The following is a 26,797-nucleotide window of genomic DNA, read 5'->3' on the forward strand; positions in this document are numbered from 1 at the left end:
GATAAATACGAAGACGGTGCTCCCGAAACAGTTGTATGGCTCCAGGTACTAATTTATAATCAAAGCTTATTTAACAATATATTTGCTTGAAAGGTGATATTCACTTAAGTTTGTGTCTTTTGTACATTCTTCCATATATGTGCATTACAATACAGCCGGCGTTATGTACATACTGATAATGACATTGATGCTCACCTAAACCATGAAACTGTTAGGCTGAAGTAGGTCCTAAAGTTCCAGTCTCTTTACAAAGTAGAAATCGGATCCAATAATCCAAGGCACCCTATCAGAATTTTACACTAAATTTTGCTCGATTTACCTAAAAGTTTTCGTTGAATCGTTGAACACAATTTTCGACAACTACTTTCATGCGGTCCTGAGAAATGAAGTACCGGTCGTCTGTATGTTTCTGACGTATCCATGACGTCATTTAGCTGCAGCCAAATACATTTTAAAATATGACGTCACAAGACACAGTATCGAGGCATGTCACACTCGTTCTAAGTGAAAATAGGTCGGTGGTGATTATTACTCCCATGTTTCATTCAAAATGAGGTCATCCAGAGTAAAAAAACTCATTTCGCCAACATTAACATATATACATGTTCATCTATATAAAGGTCTTGGTTCCCCCTACGTGAGATTTCCGTAAACATTCTTTCACAATTTACCGTACTAGCAAATATTTCATGATTATAATATCAGAGATGATGCGGTATGTATCAAGCTGGTTGACACCAGAAAACGTATACTGTTAATATCAAGGTTATTCGGGACGAAGTGTTTCAAAGTACTGTGAATGTGTCTGTTCGCCATACATTCTACATTTTTTAATCAACTTTAAAAATGAGGCTATACCGCGTGTTTCCTATCTACAAGTTCTAGAATCTAATTTCTTACTTTGGTTTATGGTTTTTATCACAGCAAAATTTGAAGAAAAGGTTGATTTCAAACTATTTAATACCAAAAAAATATAACAGGGCTAATGTTTACTGTTTTTCTTGTAACAGCGGAAAAGCTGTTCCCCTTATGGTACCCCATACTGGTCATGTGATACCATCTTGTGACAAAATGGCGGCGCCCAGTATGAGAGTTGCGATGTTGTTGCTGACTGGTCTGTACTTTTTTTAATTTTTACGTAATCTACACATTGATGATCCAGACATTACTGTTTTTATCATTCGTTTATAAAGGTCAATGTGATTTTGAGGAAAATTGGGATAGCAAAACATTCGAAAATGACCCACAACTTGCGTACTCAGACACTTGCTTTGCACATTTGGGAGATCTAGAACTCCACATTCACTGCTATCGTATACAACCACGACCGTTAGATGCAACTTAGTAAATAATTGACAGCGATCAGATATAACAAAGTTTATTTGAAAGCAGTATTTATAAAACAGGAAAAATATTTAATGAACAAGGCAAATGAATCCAAAATTTACTGGTTACTGTTGTTGTCAAGCAAGTTCCTGACATCTGGAACATGTTATCTATCTAATTGTTAAATAATTACAGGGTTATCGGTGATACTAGCAAAGCCAGAGGAGGAATTGTTGTGTAACCCATCCAATATTCCCCCAGACAAGATGGATAGGGCCAAATTAACAATTATCTCTAAGGTTCCAAATGATACCATCTTATGGACACAAACTACAGAATGCCATGGGGTAAGTTAGGTTGTCAACATTTTTCACTGAGTGGCATACTTGGTTCATGTATGAATTTTTCATTTTTAATAGTAATTTTTTAACATTTACAAAAATGTACAAGTTGAATGAGCAAGTGTGCCTTTGTTTCTTTCATGCTGATTAGAAAACTTTCATATACTTAATATAGGCATAACATGTTCATAACCATCAAACTGTATATGTAGAAATGCTAACACTGTGTTGTGAGTTTCCCCTTTGCAGGTAGCTGCTGACATATGGTATTCAAAACATGCACTTGAAGTTAGCATTAGCTGATATGTGTCAGTGCCATTTAAGGTGAAGAATTAGGTTGACCAATACTATCTAGAAAAGGAAAACTCAACATTGGTAATAGATTTCTTGTTGTTTAAAGACAACACAATTTCTGATTATCTTAAAGTGTTACTGAAAGACTTGACAGTCCATTAACTGCTCTTGATATCTCTTTTGTTAATGTTTACACATTGTCCTGACAAAATGATGTTTTTTGTTTTCCCCATAACTAGTGCAAGTTAAGGAAAACTGTTGCAATTGAAAGGAACAACAACTGTACCGTGAGTCTTGATACAAGATGGAAAATGCAGTACCAGATAACTTATGACTTCAACAAAACTCATCCTTCACAAGTCGGTAGCTGCCCGTAAGTTCACACTGTGGTCTGTGATAAATAGTTTAACAATCAGATATATAGCATTAAAAATGTCAATAAAAGAAAAAAACAAATTGTCAATAACAAATAATATTGCAGTTACCTCCCTTATTTAATAATCCCTACTGGTCATATATTTGTCTCATTGTCCAGACACTGATAATTAAGACTAGGATCAAACGTCTTTTACAATGTTATATACTAAACAGCTGAAACTAGGCCTAGGCAATACAGGCAGTTCATCTTGGCTTAAGTTTGTATAGGCTGACATCATTCTATTATATCTCGAGGCATCAAAAATCTGTAGATATACATTTATGGATGGATCTTGAGGGATGCTATATGTTATATACAAGGATGTTTTTCTATCAATGATAGGTCACCTTGATGGACATATTTATGTTTTTTCGCAGGTTTTTGATTTACATGTAGATTCTTTTTTAGTTATGGAGGTCCATGTACATGTACAGAAATGTTTTCTACACTATTAAACTTTGGTAGTGTAATATAGTGGTAGATAATAACATTCATCAAAGTGTATATTTATGTTCTTTTGTCAAGGTAGACAGAAGTGGGACATATCAATATCTTTTTATAACAGTTATACATATTGGTTGCATTTTGTCAAGCAAACTACATGTACTTTTAAGAGCTAAGCAATACATAAATATGTACCATATACAGACATGAATATTGCTTACATCCTCATCTACATTATCATTCCATATTTATATGGAACTTGAAATTAGCTTATGGTATATATATATAACCAAAGTCACCTACAGATTTTGGGAGAGAATGTCTAGGAGGATATTTTTTATTTTGTATCAAATATAGAAATGAGGAGAGACGTAAAGGAATGGTTTAACTGTGTTGTCTGTATGTACAGTTGTACTTGAGATAAGGGAATACTGAGAGGTTAGGGAATTGATAAGGATATACTATATGTTGTTATCTAGATAAAGATATACTCTATCAATCAGATAGTCATTTGGAGATTTTCTAGAGATATACAACAGATGACAGATGTGACATTAGCCCAAATTCTCAGAATGTCCAAAACTGATATCAGAATCCATTTGTATACTAGGCTGATATAGGACCTCATTCTTATTCTAGGCTGATATCAGAATCCATTTGTAGACTAGGCTGATATCAGAATCCATTTGTATACTAGCCTGATATAGGACCCCATTCTTATTCTAGGCTGATATCAGAATCCATTTGTATCTTAGGCTGATAAAGGACCCCATTCTTATTCTAGGCTGATATCAGAATCCATTTGTATACTAGCCTGATATAGGACCCCATTCTTATTCCAGGCTGATATCAGAATCCATTTGTATACTAGGCATATATAGGACCCCATTCTTATTCTAGAACTGATATCAGAATCCATTTGTATACTAGGCTGATATAGGACCCCATTCTTTTTTCATTTGGAAATGGGAGGGGGGGGGGTTATATTCTTTAAAAGGAAAACGACTGATTTTTTTATCTGAGTAGTCTTGTCCTGGTCGTTCAACAGGTATTACTTCTTATTTGTCAGAGAGTTCAAGTATTTGAAATGTTCATATATTTAATTGTTAATCAGAACTAGTAAAGAACAAATTTTTCTTATACTTACCTTACTTACTGTTATTACTATTTTAGTCCAGCTAAAATCCATAAAAGCAGAAATTATTCAGAATTTATGTTAACCATATTAAGAATACAGCTTTAAAGGCTTTTTTGTTTGAACACAAGCTTTTTTACTTTGTTATAATATGTTAAACTGTATTAAAGTTAAGCTGTTTAAAATGTATTTTCAGGAAAGTGACATTAAAATTGGATGAATATGGTGTCTATTACATCTACATCCAAAAAAATCCTCATAACAGTTCCAACATCAAATGTGATACTGCTTTACAGATGAACATGCCAGCCGATAGTAACATTCGTAAGTAATACACAGAATCAATCATAAGTGTTGAGACAGACACATTTAAGACTCTTAAGTGTTGAGACAGTCACATTTGAAAGTGTTGAGACAGTCACATTCATAAATAATGAGACAGTTACATTTGTAAATGTTGAGACAGTATGACTTGTAGGTATTTAGACTGAGACATCAGTAAGTGCAGAAACATTTATGTGTTGAGATGGTTACATTCCAAAGTGTTGAGACAGTAACCTTTGTAAATGTTGAGATTTAAGTAAATTGATACAGTAACATGTGTAAGTGTTGAGACAGTAACATTTATAAGTATTGAGATAGTAACATTTGTGAGTTTTGAGAAAGTAACAAAAGTAACATTTGTGAGTTTTGAGAAAGTAACAAAAGTAACATTTGTGAGTTTTGAGAAAGTAACAAAAGTAACATTTGTGAGTTTTGAGAAAGTAACAAAAGTAACATTTGTAAGTATGGAATATGAAAAGTTTTTCTGATGATTCTCAAGAAAATATGAAGAACCGTACAATGATTCAGTTGGATATGGAATTATTGGCTGTGAAAGATGAAAAATTCAAGATGATGTGTTTATGATATGTATCTGAAACAACAGCATAATATGTTAAATCATTTTTAATTTCAAAATCAAAAGAAAAGCAATGTGTGTGATTTTGTTAGTAGATGTGATGAATCAGAGTATAAACCATAGAAACTTGGTTATCCTCTCACTCTGTGAACCTAATAATACATTCTTAACTTGTTTTACTTTAGCTATATACGTGGCCATTGGAATCTTTGTGGGTGTGGCCTTGCTTTGGGTTTTTGCAATCAATTGTCACAGGTAAGTAAGTGCACCAGCCTTTCAGTGATGTCACTGACCTCATTCAGTTGTCTGGTAGCTCTTTTTGAATTTTTGCCTGTGAGCTTGTACTTTTCTCATTATGATAACATGAAACAACCAGAAAGAATAACCTTCTGTTATTGAGGTCATATATTTGTTTGAATTAAAGTAAATCTAACTAGGTTCTTATAAATGACTTACAAAGGTGTAGAGCTCTCACTGTAGAAGACTGATGAAGTCAATCTAATGAACACACTTATACTCCATTAAGGTATGATACTGATGAGATCTGATATTACTAGGTAAAAACACCCCTTGATTACTCAGTCTGTGTTGGTGTCCACCTCTGCAGCAGCACCCTCTATTGACATGGTTTCTGTTACAGACGACACTGGTGGAACCGAGTGTTACTAAGTGCCGGAGCAGAGCGTTTGATAGATCCGGTAGGCCATCATCTGCTTGTCTTACCCACCCACTCAATATATACCTATCTGTATATGCATATCTGCCTTGCAGTTTAATATCCTTTTCACTGTATAAACCATAACCAACGGTAGAGTAACCAATGCACTTCTGCTGCCTGTCTGCATGATTTCTATTAGAACCTGACTTTTTTCTTAGAGCATGGATAGTTCAATACCAGCTGATATATTTATTTTCTTTTTTTTTTTTTTAATTTTGAGACAAGTTACAAATGTTGGAAATGTAACTGATTACATGAGGATAGAAAAATGCTTTAATAATTTAAATGTATCCTATGATAAATTTGATATGATGTACATAGTGTATACTATACAGTATCACTTTATGTATTGTTCTGTCACTATAACTCCCAACAAACCCAGTGTTTGTGAAACCTTTACTGACATCACTAATCAATGGCAGAGTGATCAAACTTTAATGCCTACATCCTATAATTAGTTGTTTTTCCATTTCATCATAACATAATTAAACTTGTTGAGACAAATTGAATTTTGAAATCACAATTAGTTCCACAAGAATAAGGACACGCATCAGCGATCTTACATCCTGACAGGGTTTTCACTCAAATAAACTGGAAAGTATTGATAGCAAATGTAATGTTTGCTTATATGTATTATGCTACTTTAAATCATGCTATGTGTGATCAGTCACAAGACACAAGATCAGTTACATATTGATCACATGACACATTATCTGCCACTGATTCAATTACATGACACTGCATCAGTCACTATTCTGATCACATGACACTGTATCAGACACTATTCTGATCACATGACACTGTATCAGACACTATTCTGATCACATGACACTGCATCAGACACTATTCTGATCACATGACACTGTATCAGACACTATTCTGATCACATGACACTATATCAGACACTATTCTGATCACATGACACTATATCAGACACTATTCTGATCACATGACACTGTATCGAGATATAATCAAAGGTAGATAGCGATATAAATACCCTGTTGTTGACATTTTCCTTACCTTGGATTATAGGAATCGGTTTTATAGCAAATCTACCTGTATGATATCTACATAATGTACATAATATAGACGTATAAAATGTAACCATTTTCTTGTTTTGTTTATTTTGTGTTTTGTTTTTCCCTTTTAGGGGGGGGATGTTTGTTTTATGGGTACTGTTTATTGCCCAGGGTCATTTTGAGATGGATTCTCCCTGTAATAGTTGGTAGTTACTTCACTAAATATAAAGGAGGCCCATCTCATGCTGTCCAGGCAATAAGGTGACATATTTTCCCAAAAACACATCCTTATCGGTATAGACCATTCTGTTTTCTCAGTTTCCGGAGAAACAGAAAGAGTCAAGGATAGATAGAATAGGAGGTTATTTTGGAACATTTTCTTCAGGTTGGTAATGTGAACAGAATAGAAGCTCTTGTAACGCAACCGGTAGAAGATTTGTGTATGTCATTTCGATGACCACACAGTTACTTTCATCAAACAAATGACCATTGTTCAGCATACTAGCACGGATGTATGTACACAGTAGTGTATGAGATAGTAAGGAATCAACCAACTTTTTCGACTGAATTATGACCAAATAATAAACAAAGCATAGCCAAATTGACTACAGTGCATTGTTACCATTTTGTGTACTTTCTTTTCTTTAATCTGCTTACGATCTCGTCACACTATATTCAACCTTAGTGTACATTGGGTTACAATAAGCCAATAAAGTCTTATCAATTCTGTACCATTGGAACATGACGTATGACAATGCTAGTATGCTTAACCATGGTGATTTGTCTGATGTAGGTGACAGTGTAGTCATCAAAATGTCACACTCAATTCTGTGCTGGTTCTGTTATAACAACTATCATTCTAGGGAAGGAGATTGTTACATCTGTAGATGAGAATTGAGTGTTGGAGAAATTTGGGTTGGATTTGATCATTAATGATGACATAAAATGACTCTCTTATGTAGCAGTTGTCTGAGATAGTTTGGTGAAAAAAATACCTTGACCTTATCAATAAAACAATTTTGCTTTGCAGTGATATTCTCAGGGCAGGTGCCCTGTTGGCTTTACTTTAATCCTGTCATCTTTTACAACTAAAAAGTTGGGAGAACATCCTGATAAACTAATATATCATGCTTAGACTATTTATAAGTCAAAAACATGTCTCAGTGTCTAATTACAGTAGGTAAAATCAGCTGCTTTTGTATCAGGTCTATATATTGTGATGGAAGCATGCCCATGGACAGTTTGTTTAAGTCTGTACCTGGTGTTCTCATTCAATGGTTGTTCCATCCTTATTGGATATATTACACACTGTTGACCATCAAAGTGACAAACAGGAATATTTGACACAGGCAAATCAAAGTAAACCTTGGGTTAATGTGGCCCATTTTCCCCTCACAGCCTCCTAATGAATCTAAGGAACAGGGAGAACTTATCAAGGAAAAGCAAACAGGAGAGAGGGGGAGAGCTGTAAGGCGGCGTGCTGGACGCTCTAGGGAGTCCCAGACTAAGGGGAGGGTGAGTTGTAGGAATAGACATGTTGCGGTATAGTTGTCACCGCGGGTACCATCCTCCTCTGTCTTTCCATTTGGTTGTCTTTACCCAGCTAGTCTGCTATAAGATCTTTACTACATGGTGTGAAAATTCTGCTTGGCTTTGTCCATTAATGCTAGCTTTAATAGTACCAGTAAATATAGCATTGCGTATATCTGAGAGGATTTTGACATTCCTCTGTAATGTTCCTAGTCATTTGCTACACTTCTATAGTAAATATTAAATCCAGTCTTTCTTGAAAGGCTTCTGTTTGAAATGCTATGAAATATTTCCTGTTGGCTTGTAAGAATATAAGTAAGCTAGTCATGCTTTATATATCTCTGTATCTACACGTATAATGTTAAGGAATCAATTCACATACAGTCGAAACTCAATATCTCGAAATTCAACAGTGTCCAAATAACATGTGTTACGCATAGGTGATTTTCTACTGTGTATGTATTAATCAATTTCGTCAGAAGACATGTAGATTTTTTGACAAATGTAAATTTTAAGACAATATTTCCCTTGCTTTACAACTTAAGGGACTAAAAATCACTTTGACTCAAACAAAATTTCAACTCCATGAAATTTGAGTCATCCAAACTAAAATTTCAAAGATATAGAAGAAAAATTGTTTTGACTCCAGTGATTTTGAGATGAGTTTCAACTGTATAAGGAAATTTGCACTTCCATCAACATCTTGAAATGCAACATTTATCAAAATGAAAGTTTACTTATATTCTTATTGGTGATGTTTGGGATCCTGGTATGTTACCTGCTTTTGTTGTTTTATAGAAAAAAGCCAGAGCTGGTTAGAGACTGAAAATAAAAGTAAAATATTAGTAGAAGTAAAAACAATGGCATGTACATGTAATACAGCACAGACTTCTGTTATACGTAGGTCTTACATGGTGTTTACATGGTGTATATTTGTTGTACATGGTACAGATGTGGTGTTAACATGTTGTACATGGTGTATACTTTTCTGTTCATATTTTATAAACTGTGTCAACATCGTGTTTATTTGTATGACATGCTAACATTTTGCTAACTTGTCCTACTTTTGTTTAGGAGGTGTACAGGTATTTGTGAACAGGCCCAGTCTATATGACAAGAGAGTTTAAGACGGCTCTACAAACCTTGTCAATGACAGTGTGGTATGGATTTGGTTAACCAGACTTATGACTGGCGAATTATCTTGACATTTTACTGTATCATATTACTGTATTTTCTTTCATCAGATCCAGGACATCATTTCAAGTGTATAAAGCTTTCGTGATACTTTATTCTTAGTAATTGGCTAGAGCCACTACAGAGATGTTGTACAGTATAAGGAGTATAAGGACTGTTTTTGGGGGGATCGGTCGGAAGTGGGGGGGGGGGTGTTTAGTAAGAATATGATTAGGTCTTCGCAAGAATCTCTCTAATGGTACACAATGCCTGTATTTTACAGCATGCCTCTGTTAGAGAGATACTTGTGACACAGTGTATCTGTTTGTATTATACATCATACCTATGTTATAGAGATACTTGTGACACAGTGTGTCTGTTTGTATTATACACCATACCTATGTTATAGAGATACTTGTGACACAGTGTATCTGTTTGTATTATACACCATACCTTGTTATAGAGATACTTGTGACACAGTGTGTCTGTTTGTATTTTACAGCATGCCTCTGTTAGAGAGATACTTGTGACAGTGTATCTGTTTGTATTATACATCATACCTATGTTATAGAGATACTTGTAACACAGTGTGTCTGTTTGTATTATACACCATACCTATGTTATAGAGATACTTGTGACACAGTGTATCTGTTTGTATTATACATCATACCTATGTTATAGAGATACTTGTAACACAGTGTGTCTGTTTGTATTTTACAGCATGCCTCTGTTAGAGAGGTACTTGTGACACAGTGTGTCTGTTTGTATTATACATCATACCTATGTTAGAGAGATACTTGTGACACAGTGTGTCTGTTTGCATTATACATCATACCTATGTTAGAGAGATACTTGTGACAGTGTGTCTGTTTGTATTATACACCATACCTTGTTATAGAGATACTTGTGACACAGTGTATCTGTTTGTATTATACACCATACCTATGTTAGAGAGATACTTGTGACACAGTGTGTCTGTTTGTATTATACACCATACCTTGTTATAGAGATACTTGTGACACAGTGTATCTGTTTGTATTATACATCATACCTATGTTAGAGAGATACTTGTGACACAGTATGTTTGTATTATACACCATACCTATGTTAGAGAGATACTTGTGACACAGTGTGTTTGTATTATACATCATACCTATGTTAGAGAGATACTTGTGACAGTGTGTCTATTTGTATTATACACCATACCTATGTTAGAGAGATACTTGTGACACAGTGTATTTGTTTGCATTATACATCATACCTATGTTAGAGAGATACTTGTGACACAGTGTGTCTGTTTGTATTATACACCATACCTTGTTATAGAGATACTTGTGACACAGTGTGTCTGTTTGTATTATACAGCATACCTATGTTATAGAGATACTTGTGACACAGTGTATCTGTTTGTATTATACATCATACCTATGTTAAAGAGATACTTGTAACACAGTGTGTCTGTTTGTATTTTACAGCATGCCTCTGTTAGAGAGGTACTTGTGACACAGTGTGTCTGTTTGTATTATACATCATACCTATGTTAGAGAGATACTTGTGACAGTGTGTCTGTTTGTATTATACACCATACCTTGTTATAGAGATACTTGTGACACAGTGTATCTGTTTGTATTATACATCATATCTATGTTAGAGAGATACTTGTGACACAGTGTATCTGTTTGTATTATACATCATACCTATGTTATAGAGATACTTGTGACACAGTGTGTCTGTTTGTATTATACACCATACCTATGTTATAGAGATACTTGTGACACAGTGTATCTGTTTGTATTATACACCATACCTTGTTATAGAGATACTTGTGACACAGTGTGTCTGTTTGTATTTTACAGCATGCCTCTGTTAGAGAGATACTTGTGACAGTGTATCTGTTTGTATTATACATCATACCTATGTTATAGAGATACTTGTAACACAGTGTGTCTGTTTGTATTTTACAGCATGCCTCTGTTAGAGAGGTACTTGTGACACAGTGTGTCTGTTTGTATTATACATCATACCTATGTTAGAGAGATACTTGTGACACAGTGTGTCTGTTTGCATTATACATCATACCTATGTTAGAGAGATACTTGTGACAGTGTGTCTGTTTGTATTATACACCATACCTTGTTATAGAGATACTTGTGACACAGTGTATCTGTTTGTATTATACATCATACCTATGTTAGAGAGATACTTGTGACACAGTGTGTCTGTTTGTATTATACACCATACCTTGTTATAGAGATACTTGTGACACAGTGTATCTGTTTGTATTATACATCATACCTATGTTAGAGAGATACTTGTGACACAGTGTGTTTGTATTATACACCATACCTATGTTAGAGAGATACTTGTGACACAGTGTATCTGTTTGTATTATACACCATACCTATGTTAGAGAGATACTTGTGACACAGTGTGTCTGTTTGTATTATACACCATACCTTGTTATAGAGATACTTGTGACACAGTGTGTCTGTTTGTATTATACAGCATACCTATGTTATAGAGATACTTGTGACACAGTGTATCTGTTTGTATTATACATCATACCTATGTTATAGAGATACTTGTAACACAGTGTGTCTGTTTGTATTTTACAGCATGCCTCTGTTAGAGAGGTACTTGTGACACAGTGTGTCTGTTTGTATTATACATCATACCTATGTTAGAGAGATACTTGTGACACAGTGTGTCTGTTTGCATTATACATCATACCTATGTTAGAGAGATACTTGTGACAGTGTGTCTATTTGTATTATACACCATACCTTGTTATAGAGATACTTGTGACACAGTGTATCTGTTTGTATTATACATCATACCTATGTTAGAGAGATACTTGTGACACAGTGTGTCTGTTTGTATTATACACCATACCTTGTTATAGAGATACTTGTGACACAGTGTATCTGTTTGTATTATACATCATACCTATGTTAGAGAGATACTTGTGACACAGTGTGTTTGTATTATACACCATACCTATGTTAGAGAGACACTTGTGACACAGTGTGTCTGTTTGTATTATACACCATACCTCGTTATAGAGATACTTGTGACACAGTGTGTCTGTTTGTATTTTACAGCATGCCTCTGTTAGAGAGGTACTTGTGACACAGTGTGTCTGTTTGTATTATACATCATACCTATGTTAGAGAGATACTTGTGACACAGTGTGTCTGTTTGTATTATACATCATACCTATGTTAGAGAGATACTTGTGACACAGTGTGTCTGTTTGTATTATACCCCTGACCTTGTTATAAAGATACTTGTGACACAGTGTGTCTGTTTGTATTTTACAGCATGCCTATGCTTCACAGGACCTTGGCAGCATGCACAATATGAACACCAATATCAATCCAGTTGACAATGAGGAAAACAGACCTAAAAAAGAGCGTCTGAAATCCTTGGATACTTTCAGAGGGTAAGTTATTATCAATTCTTTAGACTTTTTAAGTATGTTTTAGTCTAGTTTTCATAAATACTTGAATTTGGAATATGGTTACATACATTTAATTCCTGTAAGTTTCAGGTCATAACTATAAAAAGTTATCAATATCAGAAATTGAGAAATAAAGCATTTTTACAATTGCATCTGTTCATTCATGCCTTATTTTCCATGTATCATTCTATTATTGACCTTTCAGTATTTGCATAACCTAGATTTAATCAAACAAAGTTCAAGCAATATATAGTATTAACTTGATGTGACAAAATACAAGTGTATTTAATATTGATTTATAAGAATTTTAGGCCAAAGTGTATTTATAATTATTTATGTGAAGGCTTAGCTACGGTATCTGTCTGGTATTGATGTTGTTTTGTGTTATTTTACAGAATAAGCATTGTGATAATGATATTTGTAAACTACAAGGGTGGGGGTTATTGGTTTTTCCACCATGCCCGCTGGAATGGGCTCACAGTTGCAGATTTGGTGTTTCCGTGGTAAGTGGATGTACAAAGGGAGATAACTCCAGAATGCTCCTTGGCATGTACAGTGTATTTAGTAGTTAACTGCTTGCATGTTTACTAATACTTCATACTAATACTTGTATTTCTTTCTGTTGTAGAAACAACTCTCAGACCTTAGTCTACAATTGTACTTATCATACAATAAGGCCAGGGTTGCAATACATAATCTCTGGCTCACGTTGGGGGGATGGGCAATTATATAGTATTTGTAATTCTACAGATTGTCAAGCATGGGCTTATTGTCAGATAAGTACAAAGATGTTATATTGCATTAGTTTTGCTGACTTTTTGTGACTCCTTGTTTTGGATTTACAATATCCTCTATAACTTGAGGTCTACTAATGCCTTTTTCTACTTTAAGCCTTGAGGTTTCCTCACATCTGTAACTCTCCTTGTTTTGGATTTACAATATCCTCTATAACATGAGGTCTACTAATGCCTTTTTCTACTTTAAGCCTTGAGGTTTTCTTACATCTGTAACTCTCCTTGTTTTAGATTGAGTTTAGTCGTAATGTGCTTTGTTAACTATGGTGGAGGGGGTTATTGGTTCTTTGCCCACTCGGACTGGAATGGTATCACTGTAGCAGATTTGGTTTTCCCTTGGTATGTCATTTACTACCTGTTCACTGATTGCTGTTTGTAGAAGGTTGAATCACACACATTTTATTTTTTTGCACTGTTTTTGCTTTGTTAGTTACAAGTGTTATTACTTTAGAAATTCTGTACATTTGAAGGAAAAAACCAATAGATATAACAAAACACTAACATCTGTTTCACTTATATATAATACTATTTATCATATGTCTACCACTGAGATGTTTTGTAGATATGTCATTATATAAACGACATATTCAATCACTGTATTCCTGCATGATCTAGTGTAAATACTTAATCCTCATTGAAAAGCAGTTATTCTGAACTTTCGTAGATTGTGGATACGATGCCCATCTATCCTATACATTGGTAAACATGTTACAGAATATATCAAACTGGTGTAGTAAATTCACCTTTAGTAAGCCTCCAAAAATCTGAAATGGCTGAGTATCACGATAATAATTTGTAAGCTAAAAAAAGGAAAATTAGAAAATTGTAAAGAACAAAAATGTGTCTTTATACTGTCAGTGATATACCACACTGATCTATTGAGTATTAAGTCAATATTAACTGAATTTAAGAAAATTCTCTGGCTTTAACCTCAGTGTTTTGAATGTATTTTGCCTCAGTAATAGAAGTACATGTATATGTATGAGAGTCACAAATTTCTGTATTTTATAGATTTTCTTAAGCATATGATCTTTTCTCACCTTGTAGGTTTGTTTTCATCATGGGAACCTCTATGGCCTTTTCATACAGTTCCCTCTTACAGAAATGTGTCCCTAAATGGAAAATATTTCTGAAGATTCTGAAGAGATCTTGTATTCTGTTTGTTTTGGGTTTAATTGTCAACACAGCGGGTGGACATTCACGTAAGTTTAAACAATATAGACACACATAAAAACTTAACATGAGAGGCTTGTGTAAGTTTTGTACTACTGAACACCTGATCATGAAATGTATCTTATGACTAAATTCTGACATTTTTACCTCCACAGCTGTGTCCTTGCCACATCTGAGAATACCAGGCGTACTACAGAGGTTTGCACTCACATATCTCATCACAGCCTCTGTTCACTTATTGTTTATCCGAGAGGCTGACATCCACATGGTAGGTGTATTATGTTATCACAGCCTCCATACACCTACTGTTTATCTGTGACACTGACATCACAGCCTCCATACACCTACTTTTATCTGTGAGACTGACATCACAGCCTCCATACACCTACTGTTTATCTGTGAGACTGACATCACAGCCTCCATACACCTACTGTTTATCTGTGACACTGACATCACAGCCTCCATACACCTACTGTTTATCTGTGACAATGACATCACAGCCTCCATATACCTACTGTTTATCTGTGACACTGACATCACAGCCTCCATACACCTACTGTTTATCTGTGAGACTGACATCACAGCCTCCATACACCTACTGTTTATCTGTAAGACTGACATCACAGCCTCCATACACCTACTGTTTATCTGTGACACTGACATCATAGCCTCCATACACCTACTGTTTATCTGTGAGACTGACATCACAGCCTCCATACACCTACTGTTTATCTGTGACACTGACATCACAGCCTCCAAACACCTACTGTTTATCTGTGACACTGACATCCACATGGTATGTGTATCATATTGCCATGGTGTTGATACAGCTTTTGTTTATTCATAAGGCTGATATCCACATGTCCACACACACACATACACCCTTAGACATATTTGAATTGTACCTTTTTTCCACAGCATTCATACTGGAGCAGAGCAAGAGACATACTTTACTACTGGCCTGAGTGGATATTTAACTTCCTCTTTGTTGCCCTTCACTGCGGCCTTACCTTCGGGATGGAGGTACCACACTGTCCGAAGTAAGTGTTCTTAGTTAAATAATGCAAATGACTGATGATAAGTATATTACTTTATAGAATTTTCTCATAATCTGTACAAGGTGGAAATATTTCATTCCTTTTATATTGTAAGCTGGAAAATAAAGAATAGTTTGAATAAGGTTTATCGATTATGTAAATCTCCTGATTCAGACACCTAAATATAATATGTATGATAGACTGTGTTCATCAGTTACCTGTATAAACCCTTGGTTGGTATGATAGACTGTGTTTATCAGTTACCTGTATAAACCCTTGGTTGGTATGATAGACTGTGTTTATCAGTTACCTGTATAAACCCTTGGTTGGTATGATAGACTGTGTTTATCAGTTACCTGTATAAACCCTTGGTTGGTATGATAGACTGTGTTTATCAGTTACCTGTATAAACCCTTGGTTGGTATGATAGACTGTGTTTATCAGTTACCTGTATAAACCCTTGGTTGGTATGATAGACTGTGTTTATCAGTTACCTGTATAAACCCTTGGTTGGTATGATAGACTGTGTTTATCAGTTACCTGTATAAACCCTTGGTTGGTATGATAGACTGTGTTTATCAGTTACCTGTATAAACCCTTTGGTTGGTATGATAGACTGTGTTTATCAGTTACCTGTATAAACCCTTGGTTGGTATGACAGACTGTGTTTATCAGTTACTTGTATAAACCCTTGGTTGGTATGATAGACTGTGTTTATCAGTTACCTGTATAAACCCTTGGTTGGTATGATAGACTGTGTTTATCAGTTACCTGTATAAACCATTTGTTGGTATGATAGACTGTGTTTATCAGTTACCTGTATAAACCCTTGGTTGGTATGATAGACTGTGTTTATCAGTTACCTGTATAAACCCTTGGTTGGTATGATAGACTGTGTTTATCAGTTACCTGTATAAACCCTTTGGTTGGTATGATAGACTGTGTTTATCAGTTACCTGTATAAACCCTTGGTTGGTATGATAGACTGTGTTTATCAGTTACCTGTATAAACCCTTGGTTGGTATGATAGACTGTGTTTATCAGTTACCTGTATAAACCCTTTGTTGGTATGATAGACTGTGTTTATGTTTATCAGTTACCTGTATAAACCCTTGATTGGTATGATAGACTGTGTTGGTATCAGTTAGACTGTGTTTATCAGTTACCTGTATAAACCCTTGGTTGGTATGATAGACTGTGTTTATCAGTTACCTGTATAAACCCTTGGTTGGTATGATAGACTGTGTTTATCAGTTACCTGTATAAACCCTTGGTTGGTATGATAGACTGTGTTTATCAGTTACCTGTATAAACCCTTGGTTGGTATGATAGACTGTGTTTATCAGTTACCTGTATAAACCCTTGGTTGGTATGATAGACTGTGTTTATCAGTTACCTGTATAAACCCTTGGTTGGTATAGCAGACTGTGTTTATCAGTTACCTGTATAAACCCTTGGTTGGTATGATAGACTGTGTTTATCAGTTACCTGTATAAACCCTTGGTTGGTATGATAGACTGTGTTTATCAGTTACCTGTATAAACCCTTGGTTGGTATGATAGACTGTGTTTATCAGTTACCTGTATAAACCATTTGTTGGTATGATAGACTGTGTTTATCATTTACCTGTATAAACCCTTGGTGGTATGATAGACTGGTTTATCAGATAGATAGACTGTGTTTATCAGTTACCTGTATAAACCCTTGTTATATATGATAGACTGTGTTCAGTTACCATGTATATATATCAGTTACCTGTATAAACCCTTGGTTGGTATATAGACTGTGTTTATCATACCTGTATAAACCCTTGGTTGGTATGATAGACTGTGTTTATATATACAACTGTATAAATCCTACATGTAAGGTTGGTATGATAACTGTGTATATATATATAAACCCTGGTTGTATGATAGACTGTGTTTATCAGGTTGGTATATATATATATACAACAATCCTACATGTAAGGTAGGTATAAACCATTTATATATATACAACAGTCCTACATGTAAGGTAGGTAACATGTATATATACAACAGTCCTACATGTAAGGTAGGTACCATTTATATATATATATATAACATACCATTTATACATATATAGGTACATGTAAGGTATTATATATACACCAATCCTACATGTAAGGTAGGTACCATTTATATATATACAACAGTCCTACATGTAAGGTAGGTACCATTTATATATATACAACAATCCTACATGTAAGGTAGGTAACATGTATATATACAACAATCCTACATGTAAGGTAGGTAACATGTATATATACAACAATCCTACATGTAAGGTAGGTAACATGTATATATACAACAATCCTACATGTAAGGTAGGTAACATGTATATATACAACAATCCTACATGTAAGGTAGGTAACATCTATATATACAACAATCCTACATGTAAGGTAGGTAACATCTATATATATACAACAATCCTACATGTAAGGTAGGTACCATATATATATATACAACAATCCTACATGTAAGGTAGGTACCATATATATATACAACAATCCTACATGTAAGGTAGGTACTATATATATATATAACATCCTACATGTAAGGTAGGTACCATATATATATACAACAATCCTACATGTAAGGTAGGTAACATATATATATATATACAACAATCCTACATGTAAGGTAGGTACTATATATATATATAACATCCTACATGTAAGGTAGGTATATATATATACAACAATCCTACATGTAAGGTAGGTACCATTTATATATATACACCAATCCTACATGTAAGGTAGGTACCATTTATATATATACAACAATCCTACATGTAAGGTAGGTACCATTTATATATATACAACAATCCTACATGTAAGGTAGGTACCATTTATATATATACACCAATCCTACATGTAAGGTAGGTACAACAATCCTACATGTATATCTATATATATAACATCCTACATGTAAGGTAGGTACTATATATATATATACAACAATCCTACATGTAAGGTAGGTACCATGTATATATATACACCAATCCTACATGTAAGGTAGGTAACATCTATATATACAACAATCCTACATGTAAGGTAGGTACCATTTATATATATATATAACATCCTACATGTAAGGTAGGTACCATTTATATATATACAACAATCCTACATGTAAGGTAGGTACCATTTATATATATATATAACATCCTACCATTTATATATATACACCAATCCTACATGTAAGGTAGGTACCATTTATATATATACAACAATCCTACATGTAAGGTAGGTACTATATATATATATAACATCCTACATGTAAGGTAGGTACCATTTATATATATACAACAATCCTACATGTAAGGTAGGTACCATTTATATATATATATAACATCCTACATGTAAGGTAGGTAACATTTATATATATACACCAATCCTACATGTAAGGTAGGTAACATTTATATATACACCAATCCTACATGTAAGGTAGGTACCATTTATATATATATATATAACATCCTACATGTAAGGTAGGTACCATTTATATATATACACCAATCCTACATGTAAGGTAGGTACCATTTATATATATACACCAATCCTACATGTAAGGTAGGTACTATATATATATATAACATCCTACATGTAAGGTAGGTACCATTATATATATACACCAATCCTACATGTAAGGTAGGTACCATTTATATATATACACCAATCCTACATGTAAGGTAGGTACCATTTATATATATACACCAATCCTACATGTAAGGTAGGTACCATTTATATATATACACCAATCCTACATGTAAGGTAGGTACTATATATATGTATATATATATATATACAACAATCCTACATGTAAGGTAGGTACCATATATATATATATATATAACATCCTACATGTAAGGTAGGTAACATTTATATATACACCAATCCTACATGTAAGGTAGGTACCATTTATATATATATACACCAATCCTACATGTAAGGTAGGTACCATTTATATATATACACCAATCCTACATGTAAGGTAGGTACCATTTATATATATACACCAATCCTACATGTAAGGTAGGTACTATATATATATATATAACATCCTACATGTAAGGTAGGTACCATTTATATATATACACCAATCCTACATGTAAGGTAGGTACCATTTATATATATATATACACCAATCCTACATGTAAGGTAGGTACCATTTATATATATACACCAATCCTACATGTAAGGTAGGTACTATATATATATATAACATCCTACATGTAAGGTAGGTACCATTTATATATATACACCAATCCTACATGTAAGGTAGGTACTATATATATATATATATATATAACATCCTCCATGTAAGTTAGGTAACATTTATATATACAACAATCCTACATGTAAGGTAGGTACCATTTATATATATACACCAATCCTACATGTAAGGTAGGTACCATTTATATATACAACAATCCTACATGTAAGGTAGGTACTATATATATATATAACATCCTACATGTAAGGTAGGTAACATTTATATATACAACAATCCTATATGTAAGGTAGGTACCATTTATATATATATATACACCAATCCTACATGTAAGGTAGGTAACATTTATATATATATATACACCAATCCTACATGTAAGGTAGGTACCATATATATATACAACAATCCTATATGTAAGGTAGGTACCATATATATATACAACAATCCTACATGTAAGGTAGGTACCATTTTGCCAGTCTATAGGTGGGTGTACTTGATACCCTCTGAATTCAGCACTATATGTGTACTCATTTACTACATTTTCTTATTATTTTCATGAAGTTTTTGCCACAAAAAGATTGATGAGAAAAAGCAAAGGTAACTTGTTTGTCTAAAATGAAAATCTCACCTTTATAGATTCAATTACCTGTGGATTTGCCTCTTGTCAACAAAGTTGCCTTTTTTTTTTTTAACAGGAAATTTACAACACGAAAACTCCGTATGATCCTGAAGGGATTCTGGGAACAATTACCTCATGTTTTATGTGTTTCCTTGGATTACAGGTAAAATACAAAACACAGTAAACCTAGTCATTGTATCTTACCTCTAATTGTTGAGTTGACATTATGTTCCAAGATATGACTTGTCTCTCTTTATATGACCTGTTGTTACTGTTGAAGTGACCTGTTGTTACTGTTTAAATGACCTGTTGTTACTGTTGAAGTGACCTGTTGTTACTGTTGAAGTGACCGGTTGTTACTGTTGAAGTGACCTGTTGTTACTGTCGAAATGACTTGTTGTTACTGTTGAAGTGACATGTTGTTACAGTAAATGTGACCAGATGATAATATTGATGTGACCTGTTGTTACAGTAAATGTGACCAGATGATACTATTAATGTGACCTGTTGTTACAGTAAATGTGACCAGATGATACTATTAATGTGACCTGTTGTTACAGTAAATGTGACCAGATGATACTATTAATGTGACCTGTTGTTACAGTAAATGTGACCAGATGATACTATTAATGTGACCTGTTGTTACAGTAAATGTGACCAGATGATACTATTAATGTGACCTGTTGTTACAGTAAATGTGACCAGATTATAATATTGATGTGACCTGTTGTTACAGTAAATGTGACCAGATGATAATATTAATGTGACCTGTTGTTACAGTAAATGTGACCAGATGATAATATTGATGTGACCTGTTGTTACAGTAAATGTGACCAGATGATAATACTGATGTGACCTGTTGTTACAGTAAATGTGACCAGATGATACTATTGATGTGACCTGTTGTTACAGTAAATGACCAGATGATACTATTAATGTGACCTGTTGTTACAGTAAATGTGACCAGATGATACTATTAATGTGACCTGTTGTTACAGTAAATGTGACCAGATGATACTATTAATGTGACCTGTTGTTACAGTAAATGTGACCAGATTATAATATTGATGTGACCTGTTGTTACAGTAAATGTGACCAGATGATACTATTAATGTGACCTGTTGTTACAGTAAATGTGACCAGATGATAATATTGATGTGACCTGTTGTTACAGTAAATGTGACCAGATGATAATACTGATGTGACCTGTTGTTACAGTAAATGTGACCAGATGATACTATTGATGTGACCTGTTGTTACAGTAAATGACCAGATGATACTATTAATGTGACCTGTTGTTACAGTAAATGTGACCAGATTATAATATTGATGTGACCTGTTGTTACAGTAAATGTGACCAATTGATGATACTAAATGACCAGATGATACTATTAATGTGACCTGTTGTTACAGTAAATGTGACCAGATGATAATATTGATGTGACCTGTTGTTACAGTAAATGTGACCAGATTATAATATTGATGTGACCTGTTGTTACAGTAAATGTGACCAGATGATACTATTGATGTGACCTGTTGTTACAGTAAATGTGACCAGATGATAATATTGATGATATATATTTTCTGGTATTTTATCAATGAATATTTGCTACTCATTGTCAAAAAATGTTCATATGCCTAAAAAGTAGGGAAAAATATTTTAAAACTCTCAATTTGTAATGAACTTTTTTACAGGCAGGGAAAATCCTTTTGTATTTCAAAGATGTAAGAGGTCGTGTTGTGCGTTTCCTGTCTTGGGGGTTTGTACTAGTAAGTGATTTTTACTGATGGAATATTTTTGCTGTGATATCTTCTCGATTCATAAGTTTCCTTATTGCCCTGACGCAGCATTTGTCATACATCAGCTCTTCTTTAACTTTCCGAAAGACAGAAGCTCCATCAATTTTAATTCTATAACAATTTTAAAGTTTACATCAATGTCATGGATGAAGTACATGACTTTCAGACTTCTGATTTGAAGTACTATCAACATATCAGCTCACCTTAGAGGTCACAGGGGTTATGATATCATAGAATTAGATATTTCACCTGTTACTTGCTAACATATCAGACTATCGTATGTATTTGTTAATAACACCAACTCACGTTTATTGTCAGATATATGAGTTCTGTAACTCCTACACCAAAAGTTCAGTGATACAGGTCCATTGGGCCTCTTGTTAGAGATTGCATTTCATGCCCCAAGAACTTTTTAATGTTTTTATTTAGAATTTTGAATCATGAAATTTGACTTTTACAGTGCCTGATTGCTGCCATTTTGTGTAAATTTAGCAAAGACGATGGTTGGATCCCTATCAATAAAAATCTCTGGTTTGTATTTGACAAGGTGTCTCCTTGATTGAATTGTCCTCTACATATATGTATCACTAAAAGATACAAGGATTTAGGTAGTGGAGTCCATGTTATAAGTATTAGTATGTTGGGTTGTAGGTTCTTTTACTCTTCAGCTGGATACCTGGGAGTGTCCAGGGTGATTGAGCAGTCAGGAAAATCAAGTGAGAAATATCAATTAAAACAGCATCAGAGTAGGTACTTTAGTTTACTTATTACTGTCTACTGGTTTTGCTTCTCCGGGCTTCAACAGGACGACAACTACAGATTTCTCATGACATAAAATACTGGAAATGTGGTACCCTATTCTATAAAGAGTGGGTATAGTATTAAGATGTGTATCTTATAACACTTACAAGTTACCAGTTAGTATAATCAATATTCAATCTTGTCCATTACAGTTATAAAAGTTCATATCATCTTACACATTGCAAAATACCTATAGTTATTGCCATTCATCAAGACATACTGTTGACATTGATTTAGACACATACAGGGTAGTTGTAAGTTTGGTAATCTCTGGTTTCACAAAGTACAAAGTACATATACAAAATACAAAGTATTCTCAGCTTTTATGGCATTTTCTTGGTATTGACCATGTTAAGTTATCCCATTCAGACCTTCCTGTACCTTCTCTGATGCTGTTGTGACTGATATTTCTGACTACAAAATATATTTACGTTATTGAAACATTTAATTCAAATGTCTTGTTTTACACTGAATTACCAAAATTCTGTCCATAAAAGATATAATGATAAATTTAATGAAAGATTTTACCACCCTGATATTACAAAACTTTTTTTCACTAACTAAATTTATTATCATTTAGTTCAATCCATCTAAGAGACTAAACTCTATTTTACTGTTAAGGTCTCTGTCCTTCGTGCTCTGCCTTGCTGGGATGGCCTTCATAATCTTGACAGTGTGTTATCTCACAATAGATGTGTGGAAAATATGGAATGGAGCACCATTTTACTATCCAGGTAAATCTATTGTTTCAACATATTGGAAAGCCAAGTTAATATCCCAATTCTGAACTGATCAAATTAGCAGTAGTAAGCCTTGTAGATGTTGTTAATATGTAACTGTTTATACGCCTGTAGTAATTTGTAAGTGACTTGCCAAGCATGACCCTATCTATTTATGGCTTATTCTCTCCAATATGTTAAACCAGAAACTAACATTCTATCAATTTATACTGAAAATCATTTTTACATGATCACACCATTGACATGAAAAAAAAAGAGTCCTTTGCTATGTTGTCTTAGGAATGAATTCCATCTTCATGTACATGGCACATGAGGTGCTAGACAACAGCTTTCCAGTGAGTTTCTCGGTCAAGGCTAACCACTCCCAAAAGCTGGCTATGAACCTGTGGGGGCCAGTGTTCTGGTGTGCCATCACTTTCATGATGCATGAGAAGAAAATCTTCATTTCTGTTTAACACTATCATATATCTGGTGGTACGATTTCATTTATCACCTTTACAACACAGTATTTATACCTCTTAGCACTTTTTACCTGTATATTTAATGGTACAGTATTACTCCTCACCTTCACCACTCAGTATCTACCTCCCAACACTGTCTACATGTATATTTAATGGTACGGTATTACTTCTCACGTTCACCACTCAGTATCTACCTCCCAACACTGTCTACATGTATATTTAATGGTACGGTATTACTCCTCACCTTCACCACTCAGTATCTACCTCCCAACACTGTCTACATGTATATTTAATGGTACGGTATTACTCCTCACGTTCACCACTCAGTATCTACCTCCCAACACTGTCTACATGTATATTTAATGGTACAGTATTACTCCTCACCTTCACCACTCAGTATCTACCTCCCAACACTGTCTACTTGTATATCTAGTGGTACAGTATTACTCCTCACCTTCACCACTCAGTATCTACCTCCCAACACTGTCTACATGTATATTTAATGGTACAGTATTACTCCTCACCTTCACCACTCAGTATCTACCTCCCAACACTGTCTACATGTATATTTAATGGTACGGTATTACTCCTCACATTCACCACTCAGTATCTACCTCCCGGCACTGTCTACATGTATATCTAGTGGTACAGTATTACTCCTCACCTTCACCACTCAGTATCTACCTCCCAACACTGTCTACATGTATATTTAATGGTACAGTATTACTCCTCACCTTCACCACTCAGTATTTACCTCCCAACACTGTCTACATGTATATTTAATGGTACAGTATTACTCCTCACCTTCACCACTCAGTATCTACCTCCCAACACTGTCTACATGTATATTTAATGGTACAGTATTACTCCTCACCTTCACCACTCAGTATCTACCTCCCAACACTGTCTACATGTATATTTAATGGTACAGTATTACTCCTCACCTTCACCACTCAGTATCTACCTCCCAACACTGTCTACATGTATATTTAATGGTACAGTATTACTCCTCACCTTCACCACTCAGTATCTACCTCCCAACACTGTCTACATGTATATTTAATGGTACGGTATTACTCCTCACGTTCACCACTCAGTATCTACCTCCCAGCACTGTCTACATGTATATCTAGTGGTACATGATTAGTTCTCATCTTAACCACTCACTATCTACCTCCGAACACTTTTCTACCTTTATATCTGAAGGTGCGATGTTGTGTTGTTTCTCACTTTTACCCCACAGTATCTACCTCCCAACACTGTCTGCCTGTATATATTCTCACCTTTACCCCACAGTATCTACCTCCCAACAATGTCTGCCTGTATATATTCTCACCTTTACCCCACAGTATCTACCTCCCAACAATGTCTGCCCGTACATATTCTCACCTTTACCACACACTATCTACCTCCCAACAATGTCTGCCCGTACATATTCTCACCTTTACCCCACAGTATCTACCTTCCAACAATGTCTGCCCGTACATATTCTCACCTTAACCACACACTATCTACCTCCCAACAATGTCTGCCTGTACATATTCTCACCTTTACCCCACAGTATCTACCTCCCAGCAATGTCTGCCTGTATATATTCTCACTTTTACCTTGCTCCTTAACAACACTCCTTATTGCCACACTTAAGCCCTATAATCCTCCTGCCTGTTTGGTTAAAGTCAACTCCTCTGTGGATCCTGACAGTTAATCATAATTGTATGGTCATTACAGCATACAGCGATCATTTGAAATGTTTTGTTTTTGTCCCACCTTATCTGTGAAATAAACCCTGATTTCTGTTGATATCTTTACTGGAATGGAGGGGTAATTTTCTGTATGTTATACAGGAGAACTTTAGGGTTTTCTTGAAAACGTTTTTCAGAAGTAAAGATTGAGTAAGGAATATTATTTGTTTCCCTTGTATTGAGTCATGTTTGATGTCAGATTCCTCCACTTCCATCAATTGTTAGCTCACCTGGCCCAAAGTGAACTTAAGTTGTGGTGCGACATCCATCTTCAATCTGGTGTCAACTTTTTACTTCAGACAACTTCTTCACAATAACAAAAAGGCCCAGGGTACTGATCTTGTGTTTAAAAATCTTCAAACAACTTCTTCTCAGTGAGGGAAAGGCTAGTGAAAATGAAATTGGGCATTTAGCATACTGGGAAAAAGGAGTAACAAGATTGTTCAAATGAATGACCTTAACCCACTTTCAAGGTCACAGTCATACTTAAATCTTCAAGTGGTTAGCTTCTATTCTATTGACATTAGCAACCTGAAAAAAAGTTCTAAAATACTAAGTGATGTTGTCAGAAAAGATAGATATATGAATTCTTGCGGTATAACAGTATACAACAGA

The 26,797-nt window shown here is 34.6% G+C and overlaps 1 protein-coding gene across 1 annotated transcript in view; it reads left to right on the forward strand.

Annotated features, from left to right (window-relative positions):
- The first annotated feature begins 1,102 nt into the window (after positions 1–1,102).
- The window catches only part of LOC132551391 (heparan-alpha-glucosaminide N-acetyltransferase-like), a 30,175-nt gene continuing 4,480 nt past the window's right edge, over positions 1,103–26,797 (forward strand). The window contains exons 1-17 of the mRNA XM_060215532.1: positions 1,103–1,114; positions 1,522–1,673; positions 2,201–2,334; positions 4,155–4,282; positions 5,045–5,114; positions 5,500–5,557; positions 7,995–8,111; positions 12,620–12,741; positions 13,155–13,262; positions 14,601–14,755; positions 14,882–14,994; positions 15,645–15,766; positions 16,860–16,896; positions 20,715–20,801; positions 22,334–22,408; positions 22,899–22,969; positions 23,861–23,973. Coding sequence (XP_060071515.1) covers positions 1,593–1,673; positions 2,201–2,334; positions 4,155–4,282; positions 5,045–5,114; positions 5,500–5,557; positions 7,995–8,111; positions 12,620–12,741; positions 13,155–13,262; positions 14,601–14,755; positions 14,882–14,994; positions 15,645–15,766; positions 16,860–16,896; positions 20,715–20,801; positions 22,334–22,408; positions 22,899–22,969; positions 23,861–23,973 — 1,591 coding nt within the window. The 5' untranslated portion in view covers positions 1,103–1,114; positions 1,522–1,592. The remainder of the gene's footprint in view (positions 1,115–1,521; positions 1,674–2,200; positions 2,335–4,154; positions 4,283–5,044; positions 5,115–5,499; positions 5,558–7,994; positions 8,112–12,619; positions 12,742–13,154; positions 13,263–14,600; positions 14,756–14,881; positions 14,995–15,644; positions 15,767–16,859; positions 16,897–20,714; positions 20,802–22,333; positions 22,409–22,898; positions 22,970–23,860; positions 23,974–26,797) is intronic.

This window comes from Ylistrum balloti, unplaced genomic scaffold, assembly GCF_031769215.1.
Source record: "Ylistrum balloti isolate Yb309-2 unplaced genomic scaffold, AGI_CSIRO_Ybal_v1 Utg370196, whole genome shotgun sequence".
Taxonomy (NCBI): domain Eukaryota; kingdom Metazoa; phylum Mollusca; class Bivalvia; order Pectinida; family Pectinidae; genus Ylistrum; species Ylistrum balloti.